Here is a 25,512-nt window from a genome sequence, read left to right as displayed (position 1 = left end):
GTGCACGAATTTTTGACACAAGAAAAGGACTGTTCCGCTGGAGCGATGGTTGTAATTGAGATTATCTGGATATCCGGTGTTGGGAGTGATGAGGTTGGACAGTAGGGGTAAGACTTCTGGTGGACAGGTTATGGTTACAGCTTCTCCATACTCGGTTCCCGCGATACAACAGCATCTCAAGGGCAGAAGAGGAGTGGGATAGATTCTGTGACGCGCTGAAATTGTGCTGGCGGAGTATCCCCGGTGCTTTGATTAAAGCCCTTATATTGTCCATGCCACGCCGTATCAAAGCTTGTATAACCGCCAAAGGATGATATACAAGGTATTAGCTATCGACAATAAAATCCTGCTTTTCAAACATTGAAAAAGATGCAGTTTTGGGTGAGTTATCACAAAAAAAAGCATTGCCCAAAATGGTGTTGCGGCGGACCGGCAGCTTGGCGCGCAAAACTTTTGACACAGTACTGCACAACCATCAACGGTTCTAGCGAAAACTGCCGAATCCGGTATATCCAGACTACCAGCCAGTGCGCCACCTACTGCATGTGAAGCACTTCGCTACTACGGTGCAAGGGCTGGTTCTCATCGGCTATGCAGAAATCAGGTTTCTGCTAGCATTGGGTAAGTTTGTACGCGATTACATGAGGATGATTCTTGTTTTGGTTCCCATTCTCTCTTAATACAGGTTCAACCATATCATGATATGCTATGCACGCTAAGACTGCCAACATCCCGTCACTTGCCACTTACATATACACATCTTCCCTACAAAATCTTCAAAGAAAAAAGGTCGGCCATCAAACGCTAGAAGGGTATCTATGAGCGTGCCTCAGCAACGCTCTCTAATGCATCCATCAAACAACCACCTACAACTCCATAATCTCCTGCGCCTCTTCCGATGCTTCTGATGATGACAATCCCGCGTTGAACAATTGCTTGATTTCGTGAGGATCCATGGTGCCCACGAATGCTCGCTTAACGAAAGTGAACCATTCCCTTGACGCCTTGTGTTTCTTATGATGCTTTCCTTTCTTCCCCTTCTTATGCTTGTGCTTCTTTCCCTTCGTCGCATTGAGCTCGTCGTCTTCGTCTTCATCCGTCTCAAAATCTTCATCTCCGACCATGTCTGCTACTTCCTCTTCTTCAACTTGAGCACTTTTCGATGCAGATGATCCAATCTTCCTGGCATACTCCACCCACCGCCTTACTGTGAGATCGGCAAACCCCCTGTCCTTTTTCGTGTCGTACTCAATCTCGAATACAAACTCGTTGGGATGTGGCTCTGGCCGAGGTTGCTTGCCCTGGTGTTTTTTGTGCTTGCCTTCGTTCCACTTCTTGTTCTCCAGCTTGCCATCCGGGCTGACCGCAAAACCGAAAATGGTACTTGCGGAGTCTTCATTTATCGAACTCTTGGAGGCGGCAGTTTCGGCAATCTCCGGCGGAGGCTCGAGAAAGTCGTTGTTGATGTGCGTGAGGTTTGCAAAATATTGAACATGTCGCGTCCATGTTAGAGTCTGCGGCGAGTATGCTGGACCAGGCGGGGCAGATTTCGAGGGACCGTCTGGAACCTTGAATTTGTACTTTCGTTGCTTCTTCTTGTCTTTCCTGCCTTTGTGCTTCCTCTTTCGCGCAGTCTCAACGTCTCGTAAGTAATCTTCGTCGTCGTCGAAATCGGTGGCGGTGATCGGCAGTTGCTCAACGGGTGTATCGATCATTGGTAGACTGATGGGGCTAGAGGCTACGTTGAGGTGTTCCAGGCCAGTGATATTGTACTCGATGATGCGAAGGGTGGGGAAGTAGTTCGGTACTACGCTGGGTGCGACGTGTGTTACCGCATAGCGTTCAGCGTATCTTCCACCAATCTTCTCCAGATACTTCTTCCTCTCTTCCTTCCGATCTTTCGAGGATTTCCCAAACATGGATACGAGCCATGCCCATACCGAATCTCCGTCCTCCCCTTCATCGACATTCTTCGACCGCGACTTCTTGTTCGACTTCGCTGGGGGCGCAGGTAGCTGAGCCCAAGCTTCTCTTAGATTAAGTAAGTAGTCGGACGCAGACGCCACTGTTACTTCTCCGTCTTCAAGAAGATTGATATCGTTGGCTAGCGAAGGCCTGCTTTTGATTGCTCCCATTTTTCCATTTTCTGTATCCTTTTCGATATGTTCGAAATCCTGTAGCATGAAGTGATCGATATTCATGTGCCCATAGAGGCTTCCTACGATGACGTCCCGGAACTGTCGCCCGAAGAGTGCGTACTTTTGCCAGCATGTCTCGTCCCAACTTTCTTTGCTGTCGACTCGAGCGGGTGGTACATGGCCGATGAGTATAGCCTTCATGCCGCGATCTCGCAGGATTTGAAGCTGAATGCGCAGCCATTCCATGTGTTCGTACCCGGGTTCGTGTTTCTTTGCGCAGCCGTCAACAGCCGAGTTGGAGGTGAAGAAGTATCTGCGCAAGTCAGTCTCTTCCCAGAGATATGATTTCTTTTGCCACTTACATGGTGTTCAAGCTGATAACAGCCAGCTTTCCTGGAATCACCTCGACTGAAAACCATCCTCCTTGCTGGAACTGATGTCTTTGCGCCTCAGGTATGAAGCCCCGCCATATGTCGAGATACTTGATGGTCCATCTGTTTGGGCCGGGTGTGAAAATATTGTGTGGCATGATATCGTTGTTTCCCCAAGTCGGTACTATGGGTATCTCGAAGCTGTTGGGGCCATGGCCCTGGCCGCTCAGTCCAAAAACTTCAGCGAATTTGGAGACCATGTACTCGTTCTGCTCGATGACCTGCTTCTGCGTCCGTGGTATGTCCTCGTCATTGTCGTGTCGCGCCGAGTCGCCGGTCCATATTATGAAGTCTATATCGTCTTTTAAGTTGTCTTCTATCCATTTGAACGTCTGGTTGACGAGCGCGAAGGGGGAGTCGCAGCCGGTGGTTTCTGCGCCGTAAAGGCCAGCGGGTCCATGTCTGCGATGGCACGCTGCGTCGGATTCTGTGCTGGAATATGTCTTGTAGAATGGGTCAGGATGAAAGTCTGCATCATGACGTTAGTCGCGACTCTGCCCTGACGATCAGATAAGACGTACCTGTAATATGGAGGAACCTGCCCGCAAGCTTTCGTCGACTATCCGCGTCTATGGATCCAGAACCCGCATCGCGGCTGTTTTCTGCAGCACCTGCCGCGTTAGGCGGGGCCGCTGTCGCGTGTGCCCAGAAGAGCAGCCCGCATAAACATGCGTCCCGTACGCGCAGCATGTCTATCATGGTGAAGAGTCAAGACAAGGCATTTCCGAGCAACTCTGGGGGTGTCGTGCGACTGTATATCCAGGAATACTATGTAGAAGCGCCGCCGCCGAAGACAGGATACCCTGATGGCCCGTCGGGGAAGGAAGGCGCAACAGGGAGCCACCGCTGGAGCACGATCCTTCAGCAACCCTTGTCATTGGTGCGTCATTGCCCGCGCACTAGCACATCTCCCACACATTCCCCAGCAAGAGGCATACACATGCCCTTCCCCACAGCCACACATGTCTCGCTAGTACTACGCGTCCGTTGATCGTGTGATGTTCAAGTGCCCGACATTCGTCGCCTCGAATTTGCTCAGTGTCAGTTGCTCAATATGCCGCAACCACCACCCCAACTATCACTCACCGCTTGGCTTCCAAGCCACGTGTGGGCCGTCGAATACTCTAGACAACCAAGAATCCAACCCGGAAGGCGGTAGATCTTGAAGATTGGGCAGCAGATGACTCGCGTGATCACATTTCATCCTTCACGTAAGCCAAGGCTGCAGTCGAAAATAATACCTCACCATCAGCGTGCAGTAACTTCACATCACGCAGTGAGCCGAGAGGGTGGTGTGTGTAGTTCATTGCATATTGCAGACCTGCAGGTGCTGAATCTACATGTTGCTAAAGATGAATTCTCTCTTTGCAGAAAGACCTTCCCTTCTTGAAATATCATGTGCACTATCCCAAGTGCTTCCGATGCTTGTTCAACAACCTGTACGCTAGTTTTTATTTGCGCCGCCCAGCGAAAATCATAACCCCCGGGACGCGCCCTAACTAGGCAGTCCATGCAATACAGTGAGAAAGACGAAGAATCAAACAGTGCCCGTAACTAGCCATATCTTGAGTAGTCAACCGAGCCGAACACCTACGCTATGCTGCAAATATACATGACGGTGTGTGCCGCCGTAGAAATCGAAAACGCCCGTATGCCGATGATATGAGTTATGAATGATGTATAGGCATACTATGCATCCGTACAGGAATGGATCCTCAAGCGCCGTTCTTTTGTCCGTTTGTTGGAGTCGCGCTCGCCGCTGGCTTCTCTTGGCTCAGCATCTTGTTGTACATGCCCTTGACAGCCGCGACAGTGACACCAGGCCGAGGCCAATGGTGGTTGATGGTGTAGTTCCTGTCATTAGTTAGCGTGTGTGTGTGTGTAGAACATCGTTATGCATGCTTACCATAGACGATCCTCGAGCTCCACATTATCCCGAGTCTCTGCGCGGATGAAGTTGCCGATAGCGATCAACTCAATCTTAAGGACCTTGACCATGGTCTCCTTCTGCGGGTAGTTCTTTGGTGTCGCCTTTTTAAGGCGGCCCAGATTGTCGCGCACAGGTCGAAGCTTCCGCTCAAGGAAATCATCCGGCTTCTTCTCCTTAGGCTTGGGCGTCTCCACACTGCGGTCGGGTACTTGGCTCTGACTATGAGAGCGTGGACGGTCTTCAGAAAGGCGTGGTCGCTGTCTATCCACATCGCCGTTCGACTTCTTACGGTTTTCTGGCGTACCATTGCGATCAGACGTCTGCGCACGACGATCAATGCTGCCGCGGTCGTTGCGATGTTCCTTGCGGTGGGCATCAGATGGCCTGTATTGGTCGCTGTGCCTAGGGCGATCATCTCGGCTCCGATCGTGATGGCGACCTTCAGTCCGACTGTCAGGACGACGGATCTCGCTACCGCTATGGGCGCGATGCGTTGGACGCTCTGAATCCCGTCCTTGCACCTTGCGTGCTAGGCCAGCTGGAGCAGGACTAGCAGAGACACCCTTATCTGCCCGACGCGCGATATTCAACTGATGCTTCTTGTTGTTGCGGTGATGGTTTTCCATCAAGCGCTTGACATTGGGGTCCGACGTGCTCTTGTCTTTGAGAACAGTAAGCAAATAGTTCGCGCGACGAACCAGATGCACAGCACCAGGGGACTTGGCATTCTTCTCGTCAGCCTTGGTCCGCTCTTCCTTCTTGTCGACACGGTGCTCCTCGAGGTAGAACTTGTCCGTCAATCCAAGATCTGGATCGTCACGAATGGGGATCCACGCGCCGTAGCCGTGGCGTTGGATGCCGATACAAAGCATACCGTCTTCACGTGCACCCCAGGGACAAGAGTAGCTTGCAGGCTTGATAGCGTCCGGTACACGGAAGTTGCGCCACTCTGATGTTGCCTCAACCGCTTCCTTCAGGACGCGCATCTCGATAGGTCGCTCCAGGATGGTCTCTGCGTTGACCTTTTTGACGTTACCGAAGTCGAAAAGGACAGCTTTCTTGTCCTTCTTCGTAATCGGGCGCTTGGTCTCAGCCTCCAAGTTCTTGAGCCTAGTCTGCTCGTCCTTAACGAGCTGCGTGCTCATGGCAATGATCTCATCGAGCGTAGCTTTGACGACACCCATGTCACGACCGACAAGCCTTGCCGCGCGAAGCATCTCCTCGCCACGCTCATCGAGCGAACCATACCGGCAGTATGCGCCGATAAGGTTACGAGCCTCCTTCGTGTTAAGAGGACGCTTAGGGTCACGCTTGACGCTATCGTCTTGCTCGGATTGCTCATCATCATCGGCATCGACTTGAGAAGCCTCCAGTGCTCGCTTCTTTGCAGCTCGCTGTTCTCGTGCGCTTGCTGAGGCTGCTTTGCGCTTCCGTGGAGCATTCTCCTCAAGCAGCTTCTGAGTCTCCTCTTCATCTTTCCGCTGCTGGATGTCAGCCTTGACTGCCTCCAACTCTTCTTTTGGAATGATGTCGTCCCATTCGAGATCGATCTTGACATCAGTGTACTCAAAGTTCCTGAGGAACTCTTCACCACCATCAGATGTAAGACCAGCAGCCTGCTCGGTCTTGTGTTCTTCAGCATTCTCCAAGACTGAGTCAATGTCGAGCTCCTCTAGCTTCTTCTGATTGCCAGATTGCTCGAACATCTTCTGTCCACGGCGCTTGAGAATGTTGTTGATGTCGTCGGCGGACGTGGGCTCTGCTGCAGCACGACTCATCTTGTCGTTGAGCTCCTTTTGCTGACGATCGGTCACACCACGCTGGATTGTGATGAACTCAAGCATGCGCTTGTTGCGAGCGCGCTCCAGAATCTCCTCTTCGATGGTATCTTTCGAGACAAGACGATAGACACTGACAGGCTTCTGTTGACCGATACGATGAGCTCGAGCCATGGCTTGCAGATCTGCCTGAGGGTTCCAATCGGAATCGAAGATGACGACGGTATCAGCAGTCATCAAGTTGATACCGAGACCACCCGCCCTAGTCGATAGCAGGAAGCAGTAGTCCTCGCTGCCGGGAGAGTTGAAGTGATCGATAGCGATCTTCCTCTCTGCCGCTGGGACTGTGCCATCTAGACGCTGGAAGGGGTAGTTGCGCAGCTTGAGGTAGTCGGTCAAGATGTCCAACATGTGCACCATCTGACTGAAAATGAGCACGCGGTGACCGTCGGCCTTGAGCTTTCCGAGGAGTCGATCCAACAGCATCATTTTACCACTGGAGGTAATGAGGGCCTTCAGGGTCTCCTCTTTTGACGCACCAGGCTTGACGAGCTTGTTTTCGGCGTTGGGGAAAAGCAGAGCATGGTTACTAGCCTTCTTCAGCTCCATGACAATGTTCAATAGAGACTGCTTATGGCCCACACCACCCTCATTGAGAGCCTCGTAGTTGCGGGTGAGGATGTTCTTGTAGTACTCCAGCTGAATGTCAGACAGTTCAACTCGAAGGATCTTCTCAGACTTAGGAGGTAGGTCGTTCTCCACCTTCTCCTTGGTGCGGCGAATCATATAAGGCTGAATGGCTGAGCTGAGTTCGGCAAGCTTCTGGCTGGCATCTTCCGAGGCGAGATCAACGTTCTCGTCAACGGTGATCTTTCCTGGCATAAGAAAATCCATGAGGGCAGCCAGCTCACCCAGCGTATTCTGGATGGGAGTACCAGTGATGAGAAGTCGACATGGTGCCTTGAACTGTCGCAGTCTATCGTACAGCTGTGACTCGCGGTTCTTCAATCGGTGAGCCTCATCGACGGCAAGGAACTGCCAACTGATGCTCTGCAAGAATTGCCAGTCCGCAAGAACGTACTCGTACGTCGTCAACAGTACGTTGAACTTGATCTTCTTAGTGTTGCCGTCGACCAACAGCTCCTTGTCCCGAATGATGCTGCGGGCCTCTTCTCTACCGGTGTAGATGACATAGTTAACATCGGGTGTCCAGTTGTTGAAGGTGTCCGCCCAGGCAGGCATAGTCGATAGTGGCACAACGCAGATCATGGGGCCGTCTTGCCTCCTATCATGCCTCAGCCAGTTGATGAAAGACACCGTCTGCACTGTCTTTCCCAGACCCATCTCATCGGCAAGGATGACATTTGTGCCTCGACACCAGTTGTGCGCAAGGAAGTTGACACCCTGAAGTTGGAAGGACCTCAGTTGACCATACTTGATGTAGTCAGGTTGCGTGTCCAACTTGACAAACTTCCTGCGAGTATTCGGATTCGCCTCGCGGGCGTCGGAGGAGGGTCGGTTCGACGAGCGGTCAAGGAATCGATCGATCTCGGACTGCGACAAGCGGCTGACCAGCGACGCAGGTTCCCATGTGCAGAACTCGTATGTCAATCCCTTCCACTTGACAAAGTATTCGAGCTCATCCTCGCCGTCTCGTGAGTCAATGACACGCTCTACGACGTGGAAGTCGAGCTGGCTCTCGCGCTCAGCTTCGCGTGCGACCATGTGTTGCTCGTACTCTTCTGGGTCGGCGTTCTTGCGGCTGTAGACATACATGTCGTTCTGGACAGGGCCCTTGTAGTAATTGTCCAACTTGCGGTAGCCCTTGTATGATGCAGCCGTCTTGTAGTCTTCCCATGTAGAGTGGTAGTGTGCCTTGTCTTGCCATTTGACCAAGTATTCGAAGTCGCGCTTGTCGAAGGAAGGGTCCATTTCTGCCATCAGTTAGCACAAGACGGCATGAAAGATCGATAGCTCGCCTTACCTAATCCATCCTTCGGTCGATGGTCAAGGATCTTGTCAATGACGGGGCCAGTATCCTCTGGCGCGGTCGCCCAGTAGTTGGGTGTCATATCGTCATCATCCTCCACGAACTCGTCCTCGTCTTCTTCCTCGTTGTAGTTCGCAACCTGTGCACTACGGCGTACAGAGAAGCGGACCTCGGCTTGGGATGGAGGCTCGCGGCCCGCAGCAACGGCTTGCTGACGTTGGCGTTGCTTCTTGGTTGGGATATTGCGACGAGCACCCACGTAGCCATCCGACTCGGAATCGGAGTTGGCTGAGCGGTAGACTGGTGTGGGTACGTTCGAGGCTAGGTAGGCGGATTAGTACGATTTCAGATGGACAGGATGGGGCAGACAAACTCTTGCGCGAGGCTGTCCTCTGTCGCTTGCGGGGCTGATCAGAGCTGTAGTCCTCATCGTCTTCGTCATCACTATCCATCTAAAGAGAGTTAATAATAGCTTCTTCTGTCATCTAAGAGTCACTTACGATGCGACGACTAGGGCGGGCACGACCCTGAACTGCGGTTAGCTCATGTGCATAGAGAAGAGACTGGAGGTGCCACGTACGCTGCGACGCAGGCCATAGAGCTCCGGGTTCTGTTCTATATAGTCTTCCTTCTCGTCGCTTGCCTTGCGCTTGCGCGGTCGAGTTGACTCTTGTGATGAACTCCGGGCGCGGTCGCTCTCTTCCTGCGCAGACGGCGGTGACTCAGAGTCGTAATCGCCGTCTGGCTCGCCCTCGGCATCGACATCGTCGGACGAGTCTGAAGCAGCAGCCACTTCGTCGTCTTCGTCGTATTCCTCTCCTGGCGCGTCGACATCGAAGGCTTGGTCAACTGCGGCGGCCTCTTGTGAGTCGGACTGCTCGCTATCGCTGTGGTGGGAAGAGCTATCGGCGGTCGCCGTATGGGCTGCGAGAGGCGACAAATGACCGTTTGTGTATGGTACCGAGGCGACATGGCCCGGTGAAGAGGGCATCATGATGGACGTGGCTGTGGTTGATGGTCAGCACGATATTTCAACCTTCTGTGGGCTCCAGCGGCTCAGAGCGGGTGCGTTGGATAGAGCAGAACTACGCGATCCAGAATAGCCAGAAAGCGACCAAGAACCAGGGTGAAGACTTGTGCAATGGAAGTCTGATGGAATGCGGTGCTGGTGGATGAGCGCTTGATGGAAGAAGGGCGGTGGAGTCGCGTGAGCCGGTGGGTGCGCGGACTGAGTATGTAAGGCGATAGGGAGCTTTTATATACGCTCTTTGCGCAGCGACGGACCGTGTTCTACGTGAAAGGCAAGTTGCTGGATGCGTGGGCGTGATCTGGCGATGGGATTGATGGACACGGACAAGGCCGACAGCAGGCAACTCCGGCAGGTTCGCGGGTGAAAGTTACGCGACAACAGACTCAAAAAGGGAATATACGTACAGTCCATGTCCAAGACACCCTCGAAATGGGTAGTGGGGGTTGGTGGTCTTGGGGGTGAGGTATAGGCTAGGTAGGGTCGTGATCTCTGGAGCGCGGAGGTTCCTTACAGCGTTCAGCGCTAGCCCCGATTTCAGCCTTGCCCTTTGTATACGGCGAATCAGAAGCCAGCGAGTAAGCGCACCTAAAGGCCGACAACGTCAGTGTCCACACTTCTTTCACGTTGTTTCTTTCTACTCTGTGCAGTCGTCAGGGATACCTCCTTCATTCTCCGCCTCCAGACTCCGAGCGCGCCTCTACAGCCGTGACTCTCGCCGAGTCCACGCACGCACTGCTTAGCCGCCAACTTCTTCACAGTTTGCGACTCCCAGGCAATCCACACCAGCAATCGCCAGAACAACAAAGCCGCCGCCAACATGTCTGACAAGCTCACCCGGTATGCCACATGCCTTTGTACACCTTTCCCATGCCTATTTGCTAACACAGTCCAGTATTGCCATTGTCAACTCGGACAAGGTACCCCACTACCCCTCCACACACAAAAATTGATCCCCGACTAACACGAGCATCTTCGCCATGACAGTGCAAGCCCAAGGCAAGTGCATCCCCCCTTTGCGCCTTGCCTATCCTAACACATCGCAGAAATGCCGACAAGAATGCAAAAAGTCGTGCCCAGTCGTCCGCACGGGCAAACTGTGTATCGAAGTCGACTCGTCCTCCAAGATCGCCTTCATTTCTGAGCGCCTCTGTATCGGATGCGGTATCTGCCCAAAGAAATGCCCTTTCGACGCCATCAACATCATCAACTTGCCCACCAACCTCGAGACCCAGGTCACCCATCGATACTCGGCCAACAGCTTCAAGCTGCACAGGCTGCCTATGCCCCGTCCGGGCCAGGTCCTGGGTCTGGTTGGAACAAACGGTATTGGCAAGAGCACAGCGCTGAAGATCCTCAGTGGCAAGCTTAAGCCTAACCTTGGTCGCTACGACAACCCGCCGGACTGGGAGGAGATCCTAAAGTACTTCCGTGGTTCTGAACTTCAGAGTAAGAGAAACAAATTTTTGGTCAGAGGACTAACTCGCTAACGGCGCGCAGACTACTTCACAAAGGTTCTAGAAGACAACCTCAAGGCTGTCGTCAAGCCCCAGTATGTCGACCAACTTCCAAGGGCCATCAAGTCGACCGACCGCTCCGTCGGCAAGCTCATTGGAGCCCGCTCGCAGATGGATAACCTCGACGAGATGATTGACGAGTTGGAGCTGCGCCACATTTTCGACCGCGACATCGGACAACTGTCTGGTGGAGAGTTGCAGCGTTTCGCCATTGCCCTCGTCTGTGTCCAGCAGGCCGACGTATACATGTTCGACGAGCCGTCATCTTTCCTCGATGTCAAGCAGCGTCTCGCAGCTGCCCGCAAGATCCGCAGTCTGCTCCGCCCCGACGACTACGTCATCGTCGTCGAGCACGATTTGTCCGTGTTGGATTATCTCTCCGACTTCATTTGTGTCCTTTACGGAAAGCCTGCTGTCTACGGTGTTGTCACCCTGCCTGCATCCGTCCGTGAAGGTATCAACATCTTCCTGGATGGCAACATCCCTACCGAGAACTTGCGTTTCCGTGAGGAATCGCTGCAGTTCCGTATCGCGGAAGCCGGCGACGAATACATGGTGGACCACAACCGTGGCTACAGCTATCCCAGCATGAAGAAGACCCTCGGAAGCTTTGAACTCAACATCGAAACCGGTTCCTTTACTGACTCCGAGATCATTGTCATGATGGGTGAGAATGGTACTGGAAAGACCACTTTCTGTAAGATGCTCGCTGGTGCTCTTCAACCTGACGGCGATATCAAGGTTCCCAAGATGAGCATAAGCATGAAGCCCCAAACCATCACTCCCAAGTTCCAGGGTACCGTTCGCCAACTCTTCTTCAAGAAGATCAAGGCCGCTTTCCTGAGCCCTCAGTTCCAGACTGATGTCTACAAGCCGCTCAAGATGGACGACTTCATCGACCAGGAAGTGCAGAACCTCTCTGGTGGTGAATTGCAGCGTGTCGCCATCGTCTTGGCCCTCGGTATCCCAGCTGATATTTACCTTATCGACGAACCCAGTGCCTACCTTGACTCCGAGCAACGTATTGTTGCGTCACGTGTCATCAAGCGCTTCATCATGCACGCCAAGAAGACTGCCTTCGTCGTCGAGCACGATTTCATCATGGCCACCTACCTCGCTGATCGTGTCATTGTCTTTGACGGCCAGCCTGCTGTCAACGCTCGCGCCAACAAGCCTGAGTCTCTTCTCACTGGTTGCAATACCTTCTTGAAGAACCTGGACGTCACCTTCCGCCGTGACCCCAACTCTTTCCGTCCCCGTATCAACAAGGACAAGTCTCAGCTTGACCAAGAGCAGAAGCTGAGCGGAAACTACTTCTTCCTTGAGGATGATAGTTGAAAAGGTTCTTGAGAAATGGAACACGCCTCCCTCCCAGCGGCGCCCGCGAGGGCACGTCAAGACCGGGATGACTAAAAAGGGCAACAAGAAGCGTGGCTTGAGAGGATGCGCTGTGAGCCTGCTAGATGATGAGGAGGGGGCGGACGAAGAACTTGAGGAAGATCGCTGCCTTCTCATCGGCGGTCGACCTCCTGCGCTGGTCATCTCGAATAGTGCGTAATATCGACAAGGAAACGCACTATGTCAGCCAGCCCGGGTCAAGTTAGGTGACCGCCGAATATTTGGAGGATGTTGCAACACGTCTGTTGCAGATGACAGATTTCGAAACGTTTTAAGCCGAAAATTCATCTAGTCATTAATTTCACCAACGCGATAGAGAGCATACAATGACAGTACAGATGATGTTCTCCGCCACAAATGATTCGTCGTCTCTCCTTCAATACCATCTCGTGATACCCAGCAAACTTCGTATACTCTTTTCTCGTCAACTTCATTATTTAAGATAGGTATCAAGGATTTACATATATTTACTCACGAATTGCATCTCGCAAAGATTAGCTTGGGTAGAGTAGTACTCACGTCGGTGGACAGATCATGTCACGAACGCCCTATCGTGTTCCGGACGCCCTAACATGTTCCGAACGCCCTGTGGATTTCACGCTAGCACAGAGAGATATCAGGTCCGGCGAATCTAGTGCTGTTTACAAACTTCACAAAACAATACTGAACGACAGATAACTCTAATCAGTCACACTTTGCACTATGATTACTGCTCCATATGCTGATTCAATGGAAAGTTCGCCTCCACGATCAGGTGCTGTCAATGAGTCGGATATGGAACTCCGTGCCAACAATCGAGACCTTGATGAGATGCGTGCAACGGAACCAGAATTCTCGCTACCTCCCGTCGACGGTGGAATGGCTGCATGGCTTTTTCTGTTCTCAGCCTTTGTTCTGGAGATTCTTGTCTGGGGTAGATCTTTCCGTTTCTGTTCACATGTAATTAAACCAACGCTCATCCTAACTGACGCTTTGCAGGCTTCCCTTTCGCTTTCGGTATATTCCAAGAATACTACACCTCGAACCCACCATTCGCCGGCTCCCGGAACATACCTATTGTCGGGACTTGCGCAATGGGCCTAATGTACCTTCTGTCGCCACTCATCTCCGGTTTCTTCGCGTGGTATCCTAATACTCGACGTCGATGCATCATCATCGGGCTGATCATCATGTGTCTTTCTCTGGGACTCAGCTCGCTGAGCCAGACCGTTCCGCATCTAATTGCTAGCCAGGGAGTTTTCTATGCAATTGGAGGTGCGCTGTGCTATGTTCCAGTGGTTGCATTCATGGAACAATGGTTCGTGAAAAGGAAGGGCTTGGCTTTTGGAATTATGTGGGTATGTCTACACCTACGAACCTCTTTCGCATCCTGGCTTTTCCTAGGTAAATATTCTTGTAGCTTTTCTCTGTCGACTGACTCTGTGACAGGCTGGCACTGGTATCGGAGGCATCATAATTCCCCTACTACTGCAATACCTCCTTGGTAGATACGGCTTCCGCACCACCCTTCGTATCTGGGCAGCTGTTCTTTTCGCAGCCACCATCCCCTTGACTCTATATCTCAAGCCGCGCCTTCCCATTTCGCAAGCCACCAAGCACCGGAAGTTTAACTTGAGGTTCCTCCGAAACAAATCGTTCCTCCTTTTTCAACTCGGCAACGTTCTTGAGGGCTTCGGCTACTTCGTCCCCTCTATCTACCTCCCCACCTACGCTAGAACTCTCGGCGCATCGAGCCCCGTGGCTGCCCTGACCCTCATCATGATCAATGTGGCCTCTTTCTTTGGTTGCATTGTCATGGGTGGAATCGTGGACCGCTGGCATATTACGACATGCATCTTCTTGTCGACTATTGGATCCACACTCTCTGTTTTCCTTCTTTGGGGGTTTTCTACCAATCTACCTCTTCTCCTCGTCTTTTGTGCTGTATATGGTTTATTTGCAGGGAGCTATTCAACGGTGTATCCAGGCATTATGAAACTCCTGGAAGGCAACGAGCAGGGCACCGACTCAATGATGGTGTTCTCGGTGCTTGCAGCTGGTAGGGGTATTGGAAATGTTGCTTGTGGGCCGATGAGTGAGGCGTTGTTCCGAATGGGGGACGTCGGAGGCAGTGGGTTGTATGCCAGTGAGTATGGGCCGCTTGTACTACTCACTGGTATCAGCGCTGCATTGGGTGGCGTGAGCTGCTTTGGGAGGGTTGTAGGGTGGTTTTGAGTTCTGATCTGTAATGGTCTTGCATGTCCCGATGACCGTGCTAATGCAAATAACTCAAAGCAGTCATGAATTTCCCGCGATGTATGTCCAGGGCAGCAAATGTTTTGGTCAATCGCTCTGGACGTTTGTCTGGAACCCATATTTGCTGCCATCAACATGGAATCCCTACTTGCCTCTTGAAAGGCTCTAGCCACTCAACAAAATCTGCAGGCGTTTGATTCCATGCATCCCCTCCATTGTAGAGTAACCACCTAGCCTGATGCTGTATTTCTGCATCCGAAGGTATATGGGAGTTTGGGTTCTCCGTGCACATGGTAGCTGCCACCCAGCGCTTCAAGTTTGCCACAAATCCACGATAAAAGTTCGCATCCTCTATGTGGTAATTGGCCAGGCCCTGCAATTCGGATGCTTCAGTCAAGGGTGCTGGCACGGCAGGCATATGATCTGCTTGGATTAGATCTACTGCAGACGGGTCGACCTCATACTCTGTCGACAAGAACACTGGAGGCGATGGTGAAGAGGTTGGTAACCATGGAAAACTCTCGCTCGAACCCGATCCTAGGCTCAACCCAGACACCAAATGGTTTGTTACATCCTTTGCAGATATGCCATTCCGCTCCTTGAATTTGGAAAGCCAATCTGCGTTGGAGCGCACAAGTGTGATAATCCAACTTGTGAAGCTCTCAGATGAAGTGAGTGAGTCTTCCTCCTTGCGCCGGATGATTTCACAAGCCTCGTTTTGGATGTGCACATCGTGTACGTGAACATCCATTAGCCTCTCAAATTCGACGAATATCCGGAGTTGCGATTCGAATTGGCATTTTTTGAATAGATAATGCTGGCCATGAATCTTTAAAAAGGAGATTTCACCATCATTTGATAGCTCCATCGATCCAGATCTTGCTTCTCTGATCAGATCTTCTGACGACATGATCAAATCGCGAAGCCAAGAGTCGCCTTTTGTTAATGCCGAAGTCGAAATGTCCTCTCCACCCTTGTGTTCGCATGCGATGATGATGCGGCATGCTTCCAGTTGCATTGCGTTATGTGTCGGCAACATGCCTGTTCTGGTATAGCAGTCATGCGTAAAGATTTCCATCTCGGATTTGATAAGCTCATATGCGTCGATAGGTAAGCCGTGTAAGGCATTACTGGCCTTGATCGGAAATGGTAATTGACGCTCGAGATGAATGAAATCTAACATGGTACAATCAGTTCTCATAAACGTTAGCAAGACTGGAGGGCGCAGAACTCACAAGGCGGCAGGGAGTTCTCAACCCATTTCAGAACCTCATCATCAAATCCCCATTCGCCTTGCCATTCTGCCATCGTAGAGCCTGACTTGAAATGCTCAGCCAGATGGTCGATTCGCTCTCCCCAGGAAGTCATCCATGTATTGCAGAATCCACATCGTGATCGTACATCAAGCTTGCATATCTTCCAGTGTTTCATAGACCAGTCTTCGTATTTAGCCCCATGAACGAGTTTTAAGTGTTGCGTAAGGTGGTCCTTGCGGAGAAATGTTCGTTCCTTCAAGTCACGTCCGCTACACAACAAATGATTGTGCGATTGCATGTGCGCATCATCGGGCGACATCTGCCCACAGAATGTACAGAATAGTCCTGCAACGCCAGGTTTTGTCGCAAGTGGGGAATCTGATCCACAGACCCATTGCTCGAGAGCTAGGTGCAGCGACTTCTCATGACGCTGCCAGTCATGCTTTGTCTTGAACGTGTCGGTGCAAAACGTGCATTGATATGGTAACTCCACAGCTTGGAAAGAGCTGACTTCTGCCCTTGGACGGCGGCGTTTTCGTCTTGAGATGCGCGTACTTCTATGAGAGGATTGGGATCCCGAATCGGACGTTCCGGCACTGCTTGCAGAGGACATATAGTAGGGAGATGACCAGACATCGTTTTCGTTGGGGCCAGGGCTTTGGAGATCGTAATGGGCTAGAGAACGATGTCAGCAATAACCAGAAAAATGTGTAGTAGCGTAGTAAACATACATGCAGAAGCTCCTGACCCTGACGCTATCGCTTGCGCGATACATCTCATGGCCGCACCCTCTTCTTCTGGCGGGGAATCAACCCACCGTTGCAGCGGATCCTTGAACTTTGTTCTTTCTCTTAATGCTGGAGTCCCAGGTCGAGGGAGGATGTCGATAGGATCCGTCCCCGAACCACGTACCTGTGGAGAAGCCGGTCTCACGTATCGCATACGACCCCTCCGTCTGCTATTCGCGAACCAGTTGGTAATTTGCTTCCGATTCAACCCAGTCTGGCTTTGCAAGAAACTGATGTCATCGTCGTTTGGGTATGGGTCCTGCTTATGATGCACAAGCCAATTGTTCAGAATGCGAAGTACGTTTCTGGAGAAACGAGCACCAAGCTTAGGCGCAACGGTTGGCATAGGTGTACCTGTCTGAGATTGCAAAGTGTCTCTCCACTCATCTCCAAAGATAAGAGAATCATTGCGATCCGAGATCATTGGGCCTTCGTCCGTAGACTTGTTGGTCGGCCAGACGAGACCCTGTCGAACTCAGAGTGAGAAGGCGAATATGCAAAGAAAGGAAGAACCATCAAGTCGTAGAATCGTTGAAGGCCTGAGTATATGTCAGGATCGTCTGTGGTTTGATCCAAAGCATGGAGCAGAAGTGACCAGCGACGGAGGATCGTAGGAGTCAAGACTACGGATAGCCGCTAACTCGAAAACAGAATAGTGCATGTCATATACGCCTTTCGACCTTTCCGCAATGATCTAAGTCTCATTCACTAATTTGATGGAGAGGAAACAAGTACGGCCACCGGATGTTCAGGACATTGAGGCATTGAGCTGGAAGGCTTCGACATCACGCATGCGCAAAATAAGGATAAAAAAGTATGTTCTAGTATTCATCTTCGTATGTATGGCTCATCTCACGCACGATAAACCCGCCAGTTCTAATAAAGAAAAGACACGCTAAAAGAGAAGAAGAGAGGAAGAAGGGGATATCCATGTCCAGAATATCCAATTTCAGCGGTTCAGCAGCGGGGGTATAATGATGGTGCCCAGTAAACGCCGGCGACAATGCAATGTGTACAACAAAGAAAAAAGTGTGATGTACTGTGAAGACCCAACTGTTTTAGCCGCGCCACATGAACTCCTCGTCCATAGGCATCGGCGTCCGATTTGTCAATTCCAGACTCTGGTTCATGAGCTCTGCGTCCTCTTCCTCTTCAGATCGTCGACTCGCGTTGCTAAGCGGCGTGGCCATGGGGCTTGTCCGCATCGACAGTTCGGCATCAAGACTAGCCGAGAGAGACTTTGTGTCTTCTTCTGGTTGCGTAGGTAGCGGTGCGCTGTCGGTGGAAGCCTTGCTAGCCCTCTTTTTCGCGCGCTCTTGCCTCGCCTCTTCTCTTTGTCGCATGAGTTCCTGTTCATGAGCAACAGCTTTCGCACGGCGTTCCTCGACGTCTTTGCGCTTGATGACTTTTCCGAGAGCGTCTGATGCTTGAATCAAGCCATCGATACTGATGGCGTGGTTAGTCATCTGATGGTTGATGTAGTGGTATACGCCGGCTGGAGTATCGCATTGAAGGAGGGCTTTCTCGTTTAGTTTGAGCAGTGCGAGCGCAATTTGGAAGAGAAAGGTCGATCCGTCGTGCATGCAGAGGACGACGTCCCAGACGCGGAAAAGTGCTTCGGCGGAGAGACAGTCCGTGAAGACGGACAAAAACCATTGGAAGGTCAGGGCCTCGAGCTCGATCTCTAGTTCGTCGAGATGGGCTGATAGCCTAGGCAAAATCTCACTGACGTAGGAGCGAAGGACGGATTGATCGGCGCGGGAGGTGAGAAGGTGCTGGTCATAGTAATGTTGAGGTAAAATCTCTTCGATCATCGCAGTGAGAACCCAGAACGCATCTTCCGGGGTGGGCATGATGAGCAACAGGCATGCAGTGATCAGATTCATGCCCTGACAGTAGCCAACCTCTGGATTGCGGCGGGAGTAAGCGAGGAGTACTTCCTGAAGCTTTTGTACACCAGGACCAGTACGGAAGAAGATGTTGTCGGTAAGGGTGCGGGTGATGTCCATCTGGATCTGCGTTGCAATGGTAGGGTCATCCTCGCCATTGTTCACCAGGTCTTCATAGTAGCCTGGCATACGCAAATGCAGCGCACCGCTTCCCTCGGCCCAGATGGCGGCTCTCATATTGACGGGTATGCCACCCAGAACGAGGCGACGGAATTCCAACCACTTGGCACGCCCGATCTTGCCTTTGTTACCCAAGCCTGCGATGCCTACCAACTCACCATCGGCAAGAAATTGTTCAGGCATTGCATTAGCTTTGCCATTCTCGCCGATACTGGCAACGTCGCCTTCGCGCTTGTTTTGCGCACGTACTTTTCGCAAAAAGTCGTTCCACTTGACAGTCCTTTCTCTTTGAAGATTGTCGTGTAGCTCACTCATCTGCTCCAGTAGGGACTGGACGGGGTCAAGCTGCGGCGGATATTGGCTGATGGGTGTAGACGGGCCTGGCGAGGTACTTGTGACTGAAAGCTCTGCATTACCTGATACGATGCGTGAGGGTGATGGCTCTGGGTTGACGCTTGTTGTCGGTACGGATCCTCGCTTCATTAACGTGATTTGGTTCTGGCCAATCTTGAAAGAGGTCTCGCCTTCAGCAGACTCTACTGTGGTGATGGCAGCTGCAGCTGGAGTATGTGACAGTAGCTCAGTTGGATGCGTGGCTAGCTTCAGGTAGTCGGCCCAGGTCTTGCTAGCTGGCTGACTCGGTTGGTTGTCGGAGTCGGAGCTGGATGGGCGTACGGTGCCATCGTTCTGGTCTACAGGAGCGGCACTTGCGTGTTCTGGATCTTCATCCAGAGCAAGATGATTGAGTGCAGTCCTGCCGTCGCCGAGTGATTCGACATTGCTACTGCGCTTCTGCCTGATGAGCTCGGCTGCTGCCTCACTCTGCCTCTTCTTGCGACGCTGGTCATAGATGAAGCCGAATCTATCAGTCAAATACTCGCTGCTGCCAATAAATCTGTTGTGCTGCTGTACTAGTGTCGGTGGGCGCGAGTCCTCTGGTAAAATTCGGTCCATTTCCACAGGCCCTAGATTGCTCATTCCGCGGGTGGGCTGAGTCGGACCGAGGCCGTTGGATATGTTCTTGGGCTGCTCTGTCGTGGTGCTTTTGATAGTTCCGTTGGGGCCCAAGGCACGGCCTCGCCTTTGTGTGCTTGCCAGCGAAGACTTTGCCGACTGCGCAGTCTTGGTCGAGTCCATAGAAGGCGCGCGGTCAACAGTATCCGAAACAGTGGACTTGCGGCCTCGCACAGTATTGGCCTTGTTAGTATTTGCAGCGTTGTTGCCTGCAACCATCTTCAACGCCCAACTTGCTAATGACGTCGACGATGATCTACGCGCCGATGCGTCTGTAGCATGCTCCTGGCTGTTGAGTCGGCGCAAGGCGGGCACAGCACCAGTGGGAGGTACGAATAGATCGCTGGCGAGGGCCTTCCGTGGTGGTTTTGCTCCGCTAGATGCGCGTGATCGTGTATGTCCCATAGTCTCTGCCTCTCTGTCCACGTTGCTAGCCACAGAGGGAGCGCGACTGCTCTTTCTGCTCGTACCAGTCCAAATGAAATTCTTCCAGTTCTGTTTGCTTGGCGTTTCCGACACGACTGAGTTGATGGACATGACTTCTGCTTGTGGCGCTGAGTTGCCCGTGTCCATGCCCAGAGCATCGGGATGCTCAGCTAGTTCGTCTTCCATGGCTCTGGCTAGTCTGTCCTCCATGGGGTCGTCGGGGTGCAATCCGGTTGCTGCGCTATCGCCCCTCGTCCGCGTTTTGGTGAGGCCATTGCCTTGGTCCTTGCTCTTCTCCAGCTCGCGCAGTCGGTTCTCAATGTCCATGTTAGAGACCTCGCACTCCTGCAGCATCTTTCTCAACATGCGCTCCCGCTCCTCGGCTCTTCGCCGCAGGGCGGTGATTTGCGCATCGCGCTGGGCCAGGTCCCCGGCGAGTTGCTTGACAAGGGCCACTGCGCCCGTCTGCCGCAGCGCATCCTGTATGCTCTCGTCGCTGGCGAAGTGTAGGTTTCCAGGGACCTTGGCCGACTCGGTGGGTGTGTCGTCGAAGAGGGCGGAGCGGTCGTTGGTGGCGGACGAGGCTGCGACCAGACTGCCTACTATCTGCTGTGTCGACTTGGTGACCTTCCTAACAGTAGACACGGGCGTAGTGCTCTTGCTGAGGTCTGGCGGGGGGACCGCCTTGACCGTATCCGGCGACGCAACCGTCCTGCTCTCTGCCGTCTTGACGCTTTCTTCAGGCTGTGGTGTTGAGCGGAACCAGCCGTTTACGCGCGACTGTGCCGGCGACGTCTCGGGGCTAGGCGACAGCGAGGGGAACGAGGTGAGGCTCTTGGTGTCGACTTCGGGAGAGGGTGCCCGGCTGCGACTCCGGCTGAGAGACGTGTTGGAAGAGCGCTTCGAGGGGCGCATGCGCTGTATGCTGCGGTTTCGTGGGTTGGATATGGTGGAGCTCTGCGAAGCCGTCCGTACTAGATCAACAGCGCGCGGGGGGTCGATTGCCGCCATGTTTGTAGAGTCTCACTACAAGCACGCCCATTCGTGTAGTCGGCGGCGAGACTGTGTCGGAGCGAATATGGTGCGGAGAGGAGCAGTCGTCGAAATGTGCGTGTGTATACGTTATGCGTGGTGGACGTCTGTTCTCGCGTGCATGGGTTCGTATGCAAGTGGAGGCGCTGCGTCATATGGCGAGACGATCCCTTCTAGTAGTACTCGTCGCCCCACGCTTCTTTGTATGTGTGAGCAGCTGCAAAAAGACTTTGAAAAATGCCACGTCCTCAGGGGCAGACAAAGCACACGGCGGATATTACAAGTTATGAAGACGCAAGGGGCACCGGCACAGACAAGGCACGACTCTTGGGTGTGGGTGGTGTCAAGCAATCAATCATTCCCGAGCCGCTAGGTCGGGTTTGTGCTTGTGCAGCATTGCAGCCCTACAGCCACATTTCCACCCGAAACACGTTCCCTGGCGATCTCCCTTTTATTCCCAAGACCCTGGCCTGCTAAACACGCCGAACTATGTTTCGCATCTGCCATGCCCGTCACCGACGAGGAAGCTGCATTGGCGGCCGTTGCGACCCTGCACTCCTTGTCCCCTGAGCAGACTGAGGCCCTGGACGGCATCAACGCCATTCTGCACAACGGCGAGCCCTTTGTCGACGTCCATGAGCTGTTCGCCCTGTATAATCTCCTCTACTTCCGAAAGCTACTCCTCCCACGTGTTGAAGTCATCTGGTCGCCGCGCTTGACTCTGGTAGGTTTTCTTTGCGCTTCACAATTGCTTTCTGCGACCGTCTCATCCACGACTTCTGAAGCCGGCCTCGTGTCCGGACCGTTGCCCCACACGCTTCTAGACTGCCGTGTCAGACAGCGGCTAACAATAGACACAGTGCGCTGGCATCTGTGAGTTATCCAAGGACCCCAAGACCGGAAAGTTCACGCGCATCCGTCTGAAGCTGTCGACACCTCTGCTGCAGTACCGTCCACGCTCCGACACCATCAACACCCTGCTCCACGAGTCGATTCATGCCTACTTCTTTATCACCACCTCGTGGAAGCACTCGCGCGGAGATGATGGAACTGGACATGGTGTTGGCTTCCAGCTGCTCGCAGACGCCGTAAACAACCACGGCAACTATCAAGTCACCATATACCACACCTTTCACGATGAAGTCGACAGCTACCGAACACACGTCTGGCAGTGCGACGGGCCTTGCAAGAACCAGCCCCCATACTTTGGCCTGGTCAAGCGAAGCATGAACCGAGCTCCTGGCAAGGGTGACACGTGGTACTCGAGACATCAGGCCGAGTGTGGGGGGACATTCCAGAAGGTGCAAGAGCCAGCGCCGACCAAAAAGCAATTGGAGGCCATGAGCACCAAAGAGCGCGCGGGACGACAGAAGAATAAGCTGGATAACTGGATCAAAAAAGACGTCAAAGTGGAGGGTAAAACCCCTGCTATGCCCATTATCATTGGAGCAGAGGATGAGGCTTCAACATCTTTCCAAGCTGGCCAGAAACGGCCGCTAGTGAGCGAGGACCATGAGCCTGTCGTCCAGAAGAAGTTGCTTGTCGACTGTCCGATCTGTAGTATCAGATTAGCCGAGTCCGATATCAACGAACATCTGGACGTAGAACACCTTTGATCTTACAAATAACATTTGCGAAGGCGAGTGTGCTACGTCATTGCGCATTAGAACTGTGCCACGTCTCGGATCCGTGTTACCTCTCATCTGTTGGAGAGGAAGCCATCTCGTGCATCCAATGATTTCTTCCACATCACTAGCGTGATGCTGAAATCATCAGTACCTTTATGGAATTTAGTCCATCGTTCATACACCTCAACACCAACCACGTCCAACTGTTACCATCCACGACTCCTCAATGACCGTATTCCACATTTTGACTAGGCGCAAATAACCATAATCGTCTCCATCAATTTCACAGTACATCTTGGAGCTCACGCACCCACTCAACTTTGTCTTCCGCCAGATTAACATCTGTTCATCATGGCATCAGGCGCTCCATCGTGTTCGCTTCTACGTCTTCCAATAGAACTGCGCTACGAGATCTACGATTATCTAGGTCGCCGGGACTTTAAAAGTTATCCACTCCGCACGATGGCAGTCACGTCTATTGATCGAACCGGCCCGCCAACAGCACTACTCGTTACTTGTCGCTATCTCTGCGACGAGATTCGCGCCTACTTCCTCCCAAGGGTCACACTGGGATTCGTCCAACAGCAAAAGCCAACTCTCCAGAGTATTGATCCAATCTCCCTCAGTGTCATCGAGAGAGCAAAAAAAGTTCATGTAAGGATGAGTTGGTGGGAAATCCCAGGGACTGCCAAAGATTTCCGACACTGGCCATATCGAGTGAATGAGTGGCTTGCGGACCTGGTCAAAATGTTGCTGGAAAAGGCCAAGAGCTTGGAAGTTATCACAATGTCTTTCGATGAACCTACCTGGGGTACTGAGTGGGAGCAGAAAGAGAAGACACTGGCTCCACTAAAGGACATTGCCGGGCGGGTAAAGTTTCGATTAGGCGAGGTGGAAGCTGGCGAGGAGCTCACGGATGAGGAAGAGGCGGAAGACGCCAAGTTAAAGGGACCGCACAGTACGTTCACCAAGACGGTCGGAAAGGAAGCTGAGTTGAGGAGACGGCTAGGTGCATATCTAGAAGAACTCAACGCAGTTACGTTGCCGGTTGTCAGCTCTTGAGGTGGAGCGTAGCTTTCGTGATGGCATGAGTTGGAGTCGCACTACTAGATCCGAAATTGTCCAGTAGCATAGAGCTCTAATAGCCATGATATCCAGAACTTCCGTTCTGCTTCGCTCTATCACATACCCTGCATCGCATTATTCGTTGTTTTAATTCCTTCATCTTGTCGCCTGTATCTCATGTTTCTACCGATTCCATCGGCACTGTCGCTGTCACTGTCACTTCCGCCTCCTATACACTCATTCTCTTAGTCCACGTTCTTCGCTTTGTTCATCGCAGGCAAGGGTCTATTGACATACCGGCGTCCAGTCTCAGCTCGCTCTCTATTGGTCTTGCACGCCTCGGAGGTCATCGACAACATCTAGCACTTTCGCAGTCACCACGCGCTCTCACCTCTCCCTATGCACCTTCATCACCGCTCTACTGGAACGTTCTTGCAGTCAGTCCGACATCGCAGGCCAACCAGGTAGCTCATCATCATAATTCGCGCGCTTGGCCTGTGCCTCAAGTTGATATCGCGCTCCAAAAGCCGCCTTCACCTACGACCGCGCTTACACCGCCCACCAAATCGCCTGCCTGGAACCTTCTCCAGGCAGCGAACTACCCACAGACCACGACGCTTGATCAATTCTCCGGACTCGCTTACCGACTGCCGGCGATCTGCCGGCCCTCCTCCTGTCTATATAAACCCCCCTCCCCCACCTCTCTCACTCCTTCTCCCCACTCGCTCCATGAAATCGACTCTCCCAACCAAGTCGACTCTCAGCATCATGGTCTCATGCTTCAAGTATGCCATTTCTTCCTTCACTTCCACCTCATGTTTTTGCTAACACTTTCAGACCTTGACCAAGATCTCATGATGTATGACATCATTCATCACCAACAAACATCATGATTATCAGCATCACTTGCACCCCCACTCGGCTGTCGACAGTCTCGATGACTTCAATACCCTTCCAACATCTCGCCTCGCCTTGATCAACATCAACATCGCCGCCTCACACATGCCTCGTACATACCCGCCTCGGTTCAACATACATACCTCGCTTCGATTCGGCCTTCAACTACACTGACACACATGTCACCTTCGGTCTACCAAACTACCACATCGAACACACACCGTCTCATCGACATGCAACACACCGACGGCATCCCGGCATAGGCACCAACCTCTCTGGCACCGGCTCCGGTTCGACTGTCGACAGTCTCACGCCACTCCCGATACCGATACACTGCGCATGGAAAGTCAAGTTGTGGCACAGGGATGCAGGACAGTCTGCATGGTTGGCCCTTGAGTTGGTTGCGGTTTGGATCAGAAAAATAAAGTGGTGTTGAGTCGGTATCATTGAAGGTCAACATTCACACATTGGACGTTTCAACCATTTCGACATGCATCGAGCAACAAGGTTGGAGGACAGACGGTCAATGGTGCTTCGGCGCCAAACCGGGCCTCTTGTTGTCTTCTCTGAGGGTGTTGCGGCCCCTGGGATGGTTGAACGTCTTGGTGTGGTGTTGGCTGAAGATGATACTGCTTTGCTCACTAGTTGGATGGACTATGGTTGGCCTTGGTGGTATCTGGAAGCCTTGGTGGTTAGATGGTGCAAGGTCTTCAGCTTGAAGGTTTTCCAAGCTTGGTCACAACAAGTGTCTCTCAAGGAAAGGTTGGAAGGGCGGCTGGCAGTCAGATCCTCATATCAATTAAACCAACTTTGTCTCTAAAACCGAGGAAAAGTTATCTATAAATCTTAGTTAACAGCTTATACATTACATTCCTTCTCCAGTCTACGCTAGA

At 52.4% G+C, this 25,512-nt stretch overlaps 8 protein-coding genes across 8 annotated transcripts; 4 read left to right on the top strand and 4 right to left on the bottom strand.

Moving 5' to 3' along the window:
- Positions 1 to 866: 866 nt before the first annotated feature.
- Positions 867 to 3,259, bottom strand: CC77DRAFT_932340 (Endopolyphosphatase; the record flags this gene model as incomplete). Its single annotated transcript, XM_018534259.1, has 3 exons — positions 867 to 2,451; positions 2,501 to 3,038; positions 3,091 to 3,259. 3 exons carry the CDS (start codon positions 3,257 to 3,259, stop codon positions 867 to 869), a joined length of 2,292 nt encoding a protein of 763 aa, XP_018387380.1.
- Positions 3,260 to 4,284: 1,025 nt separating this feature from the next.
- On the bottom strand, positions 4,285 to 9,261 carry CC77DRAFT_932021 (hypothetical protein; the record flags this gene model as incomplete). The annotated part of the gene is made up of 6 exons (XM_018534241.1): positions 4,285 to 4,423; positions 4,476 to 8,211; positions 8,262 to 8,588; positions 8,641 to 8,719; positions 8,768 to 8,794; positions 8,848 to 9,261. 6 exons carry the CDS (start codon positions 9,259 to 9,261, stop codon positions 4,285 to 4,287), a joined length of 4,722 nt encoding a protein of 1,573 aa, XP_018387379.1.
- A 635-nt stretch (positions 9,262 to 9,896) lies between these two features.
- On the top strand, positions 9,897 to 10,377 carry CC77DRAFT_959635 (hypothetical protein; the record flags this gene model as incomplete). Its single annotated transcript, XM_018535579.1, has 3 exons — positions 9,897 to 10,134; positions 10,190 to 10,214; positions 10,282 to 10,377. A coding segment is annotated over one exon (226 nt), but the record flags the coding sequence as incomplete, so codon positions are not given.
- A 2,534-nt stretch (positions 10,378 to 12,911) lies between these two features.
- CC77DRAFT_1029946 (MFS general substrate transporter) lies at positions 12,912 to 14,423 on the top strand (the record flags this gene model as incomplete). Its single annotated transcript, XM_018526551.1, has 3 exons — positions 12,912 to 13,122; positions 13,188 to 13,267; positions 13,638 to 14,423. 3 exons carry the CDS (start codon positions 12,912 to 12,914, stop codon positions 14,421 to 14,423), a joined length of 1,077 nt encoding a protein of 358 aa, XP_018387377.1.
- A 160-nt stretch (positions 14,424 to 14,583) lies between these two features.
- Positions 14,584 to 16,819, bottom strand: CC77DRAFT_911620 (hypothetical protein; the record flags this gene model as incomplete). Its single annotated transcript, XM_018533646.1, has 3 exons — positions 14,584 to 15,620; positions 15,680 to 16,356; positions 16,428 to 16,819. Coding segments are annotated over 3 exons (2,106 nt in total), but the record flags the coding sequence as incomplete, so codon positions are not given.
- Positions 16,820 to 17,393: 574 nt separating this feature from the next.
- On the bottom strand, positions 17,394 to 21,483 carry CC77DRAFT_1018955 (TBC-domain-containing protein). The gene has a single exon (XM_018524730.1). It carries the CDS (start codon positions 21,006 to 21,008, stop codon positions 17,547 to 17,549), a length of 3,462 nt encoding a protein of 1,153 aa, XP_018387375.1. The 5' UTR covers positions 21,009 to 21,483; the 3' UTR covers positions 17,394 to 17,546.
- CC77DRAFT_757139 (hypothetical protein) lies at positions 21,272 to 22,827 on the top strand. The gene is made up of 2 exons (XM_018533114.1): positions 21,272 to 21,753; positions 21,890 to 22,827. Exons 1-2 carry the CDS (start codon positions 21,535 to 21,537, stop codon positions 22,643 to 22,645), a joined length of 975 nt encoding a protein of 324 aa, XP_018387374.1. The 5' UTR covers positions 21,272 to 21,534; the 3' UTR covers positions 22,646 to 22,827.
- Positions 22,828 to 23,008: 181 nt separating this feature from the next.
- Positions 23,009 to 23,719, top strand: CC77DRAFT_1059863 (hypothetical protein; the record flags this gene model as incomplete). The annotated part of the gene is made up of 1 exon (XM_018528285.1): positions 23,009 to 23,719. The coding sequence occupies one exon, from the start codon at positions 23,009 to 23,011 to the stop codon at positions 23,717 to 23,719; it is 711 nt and encodes a 236-aa protein (XP_018387373.1).
- Positions 23,720 to 25,512: the final 1,793 nt, after the last annotated feature.

Source organism: Alternaria alternata (assembly GCF_001642055.1).
Source record: "Alternaria alternata strain SRC1lrK2f unplaced genomic scaffold CC77scaffold_7, whole genome shotgun sequence".
NCBI classification, from domain to species: Eukaryota; Fungi; Ascomycota; class Dothideomycetes; order Pleosporales; family Pleosporaceae; genus Alternaria; species Alternaria alternata.
The sequence above is the reverse complement of the archived record's forward strand: the minus strand, read 5'-3'. Positions and strand labels throughout refer to the sequence as shown.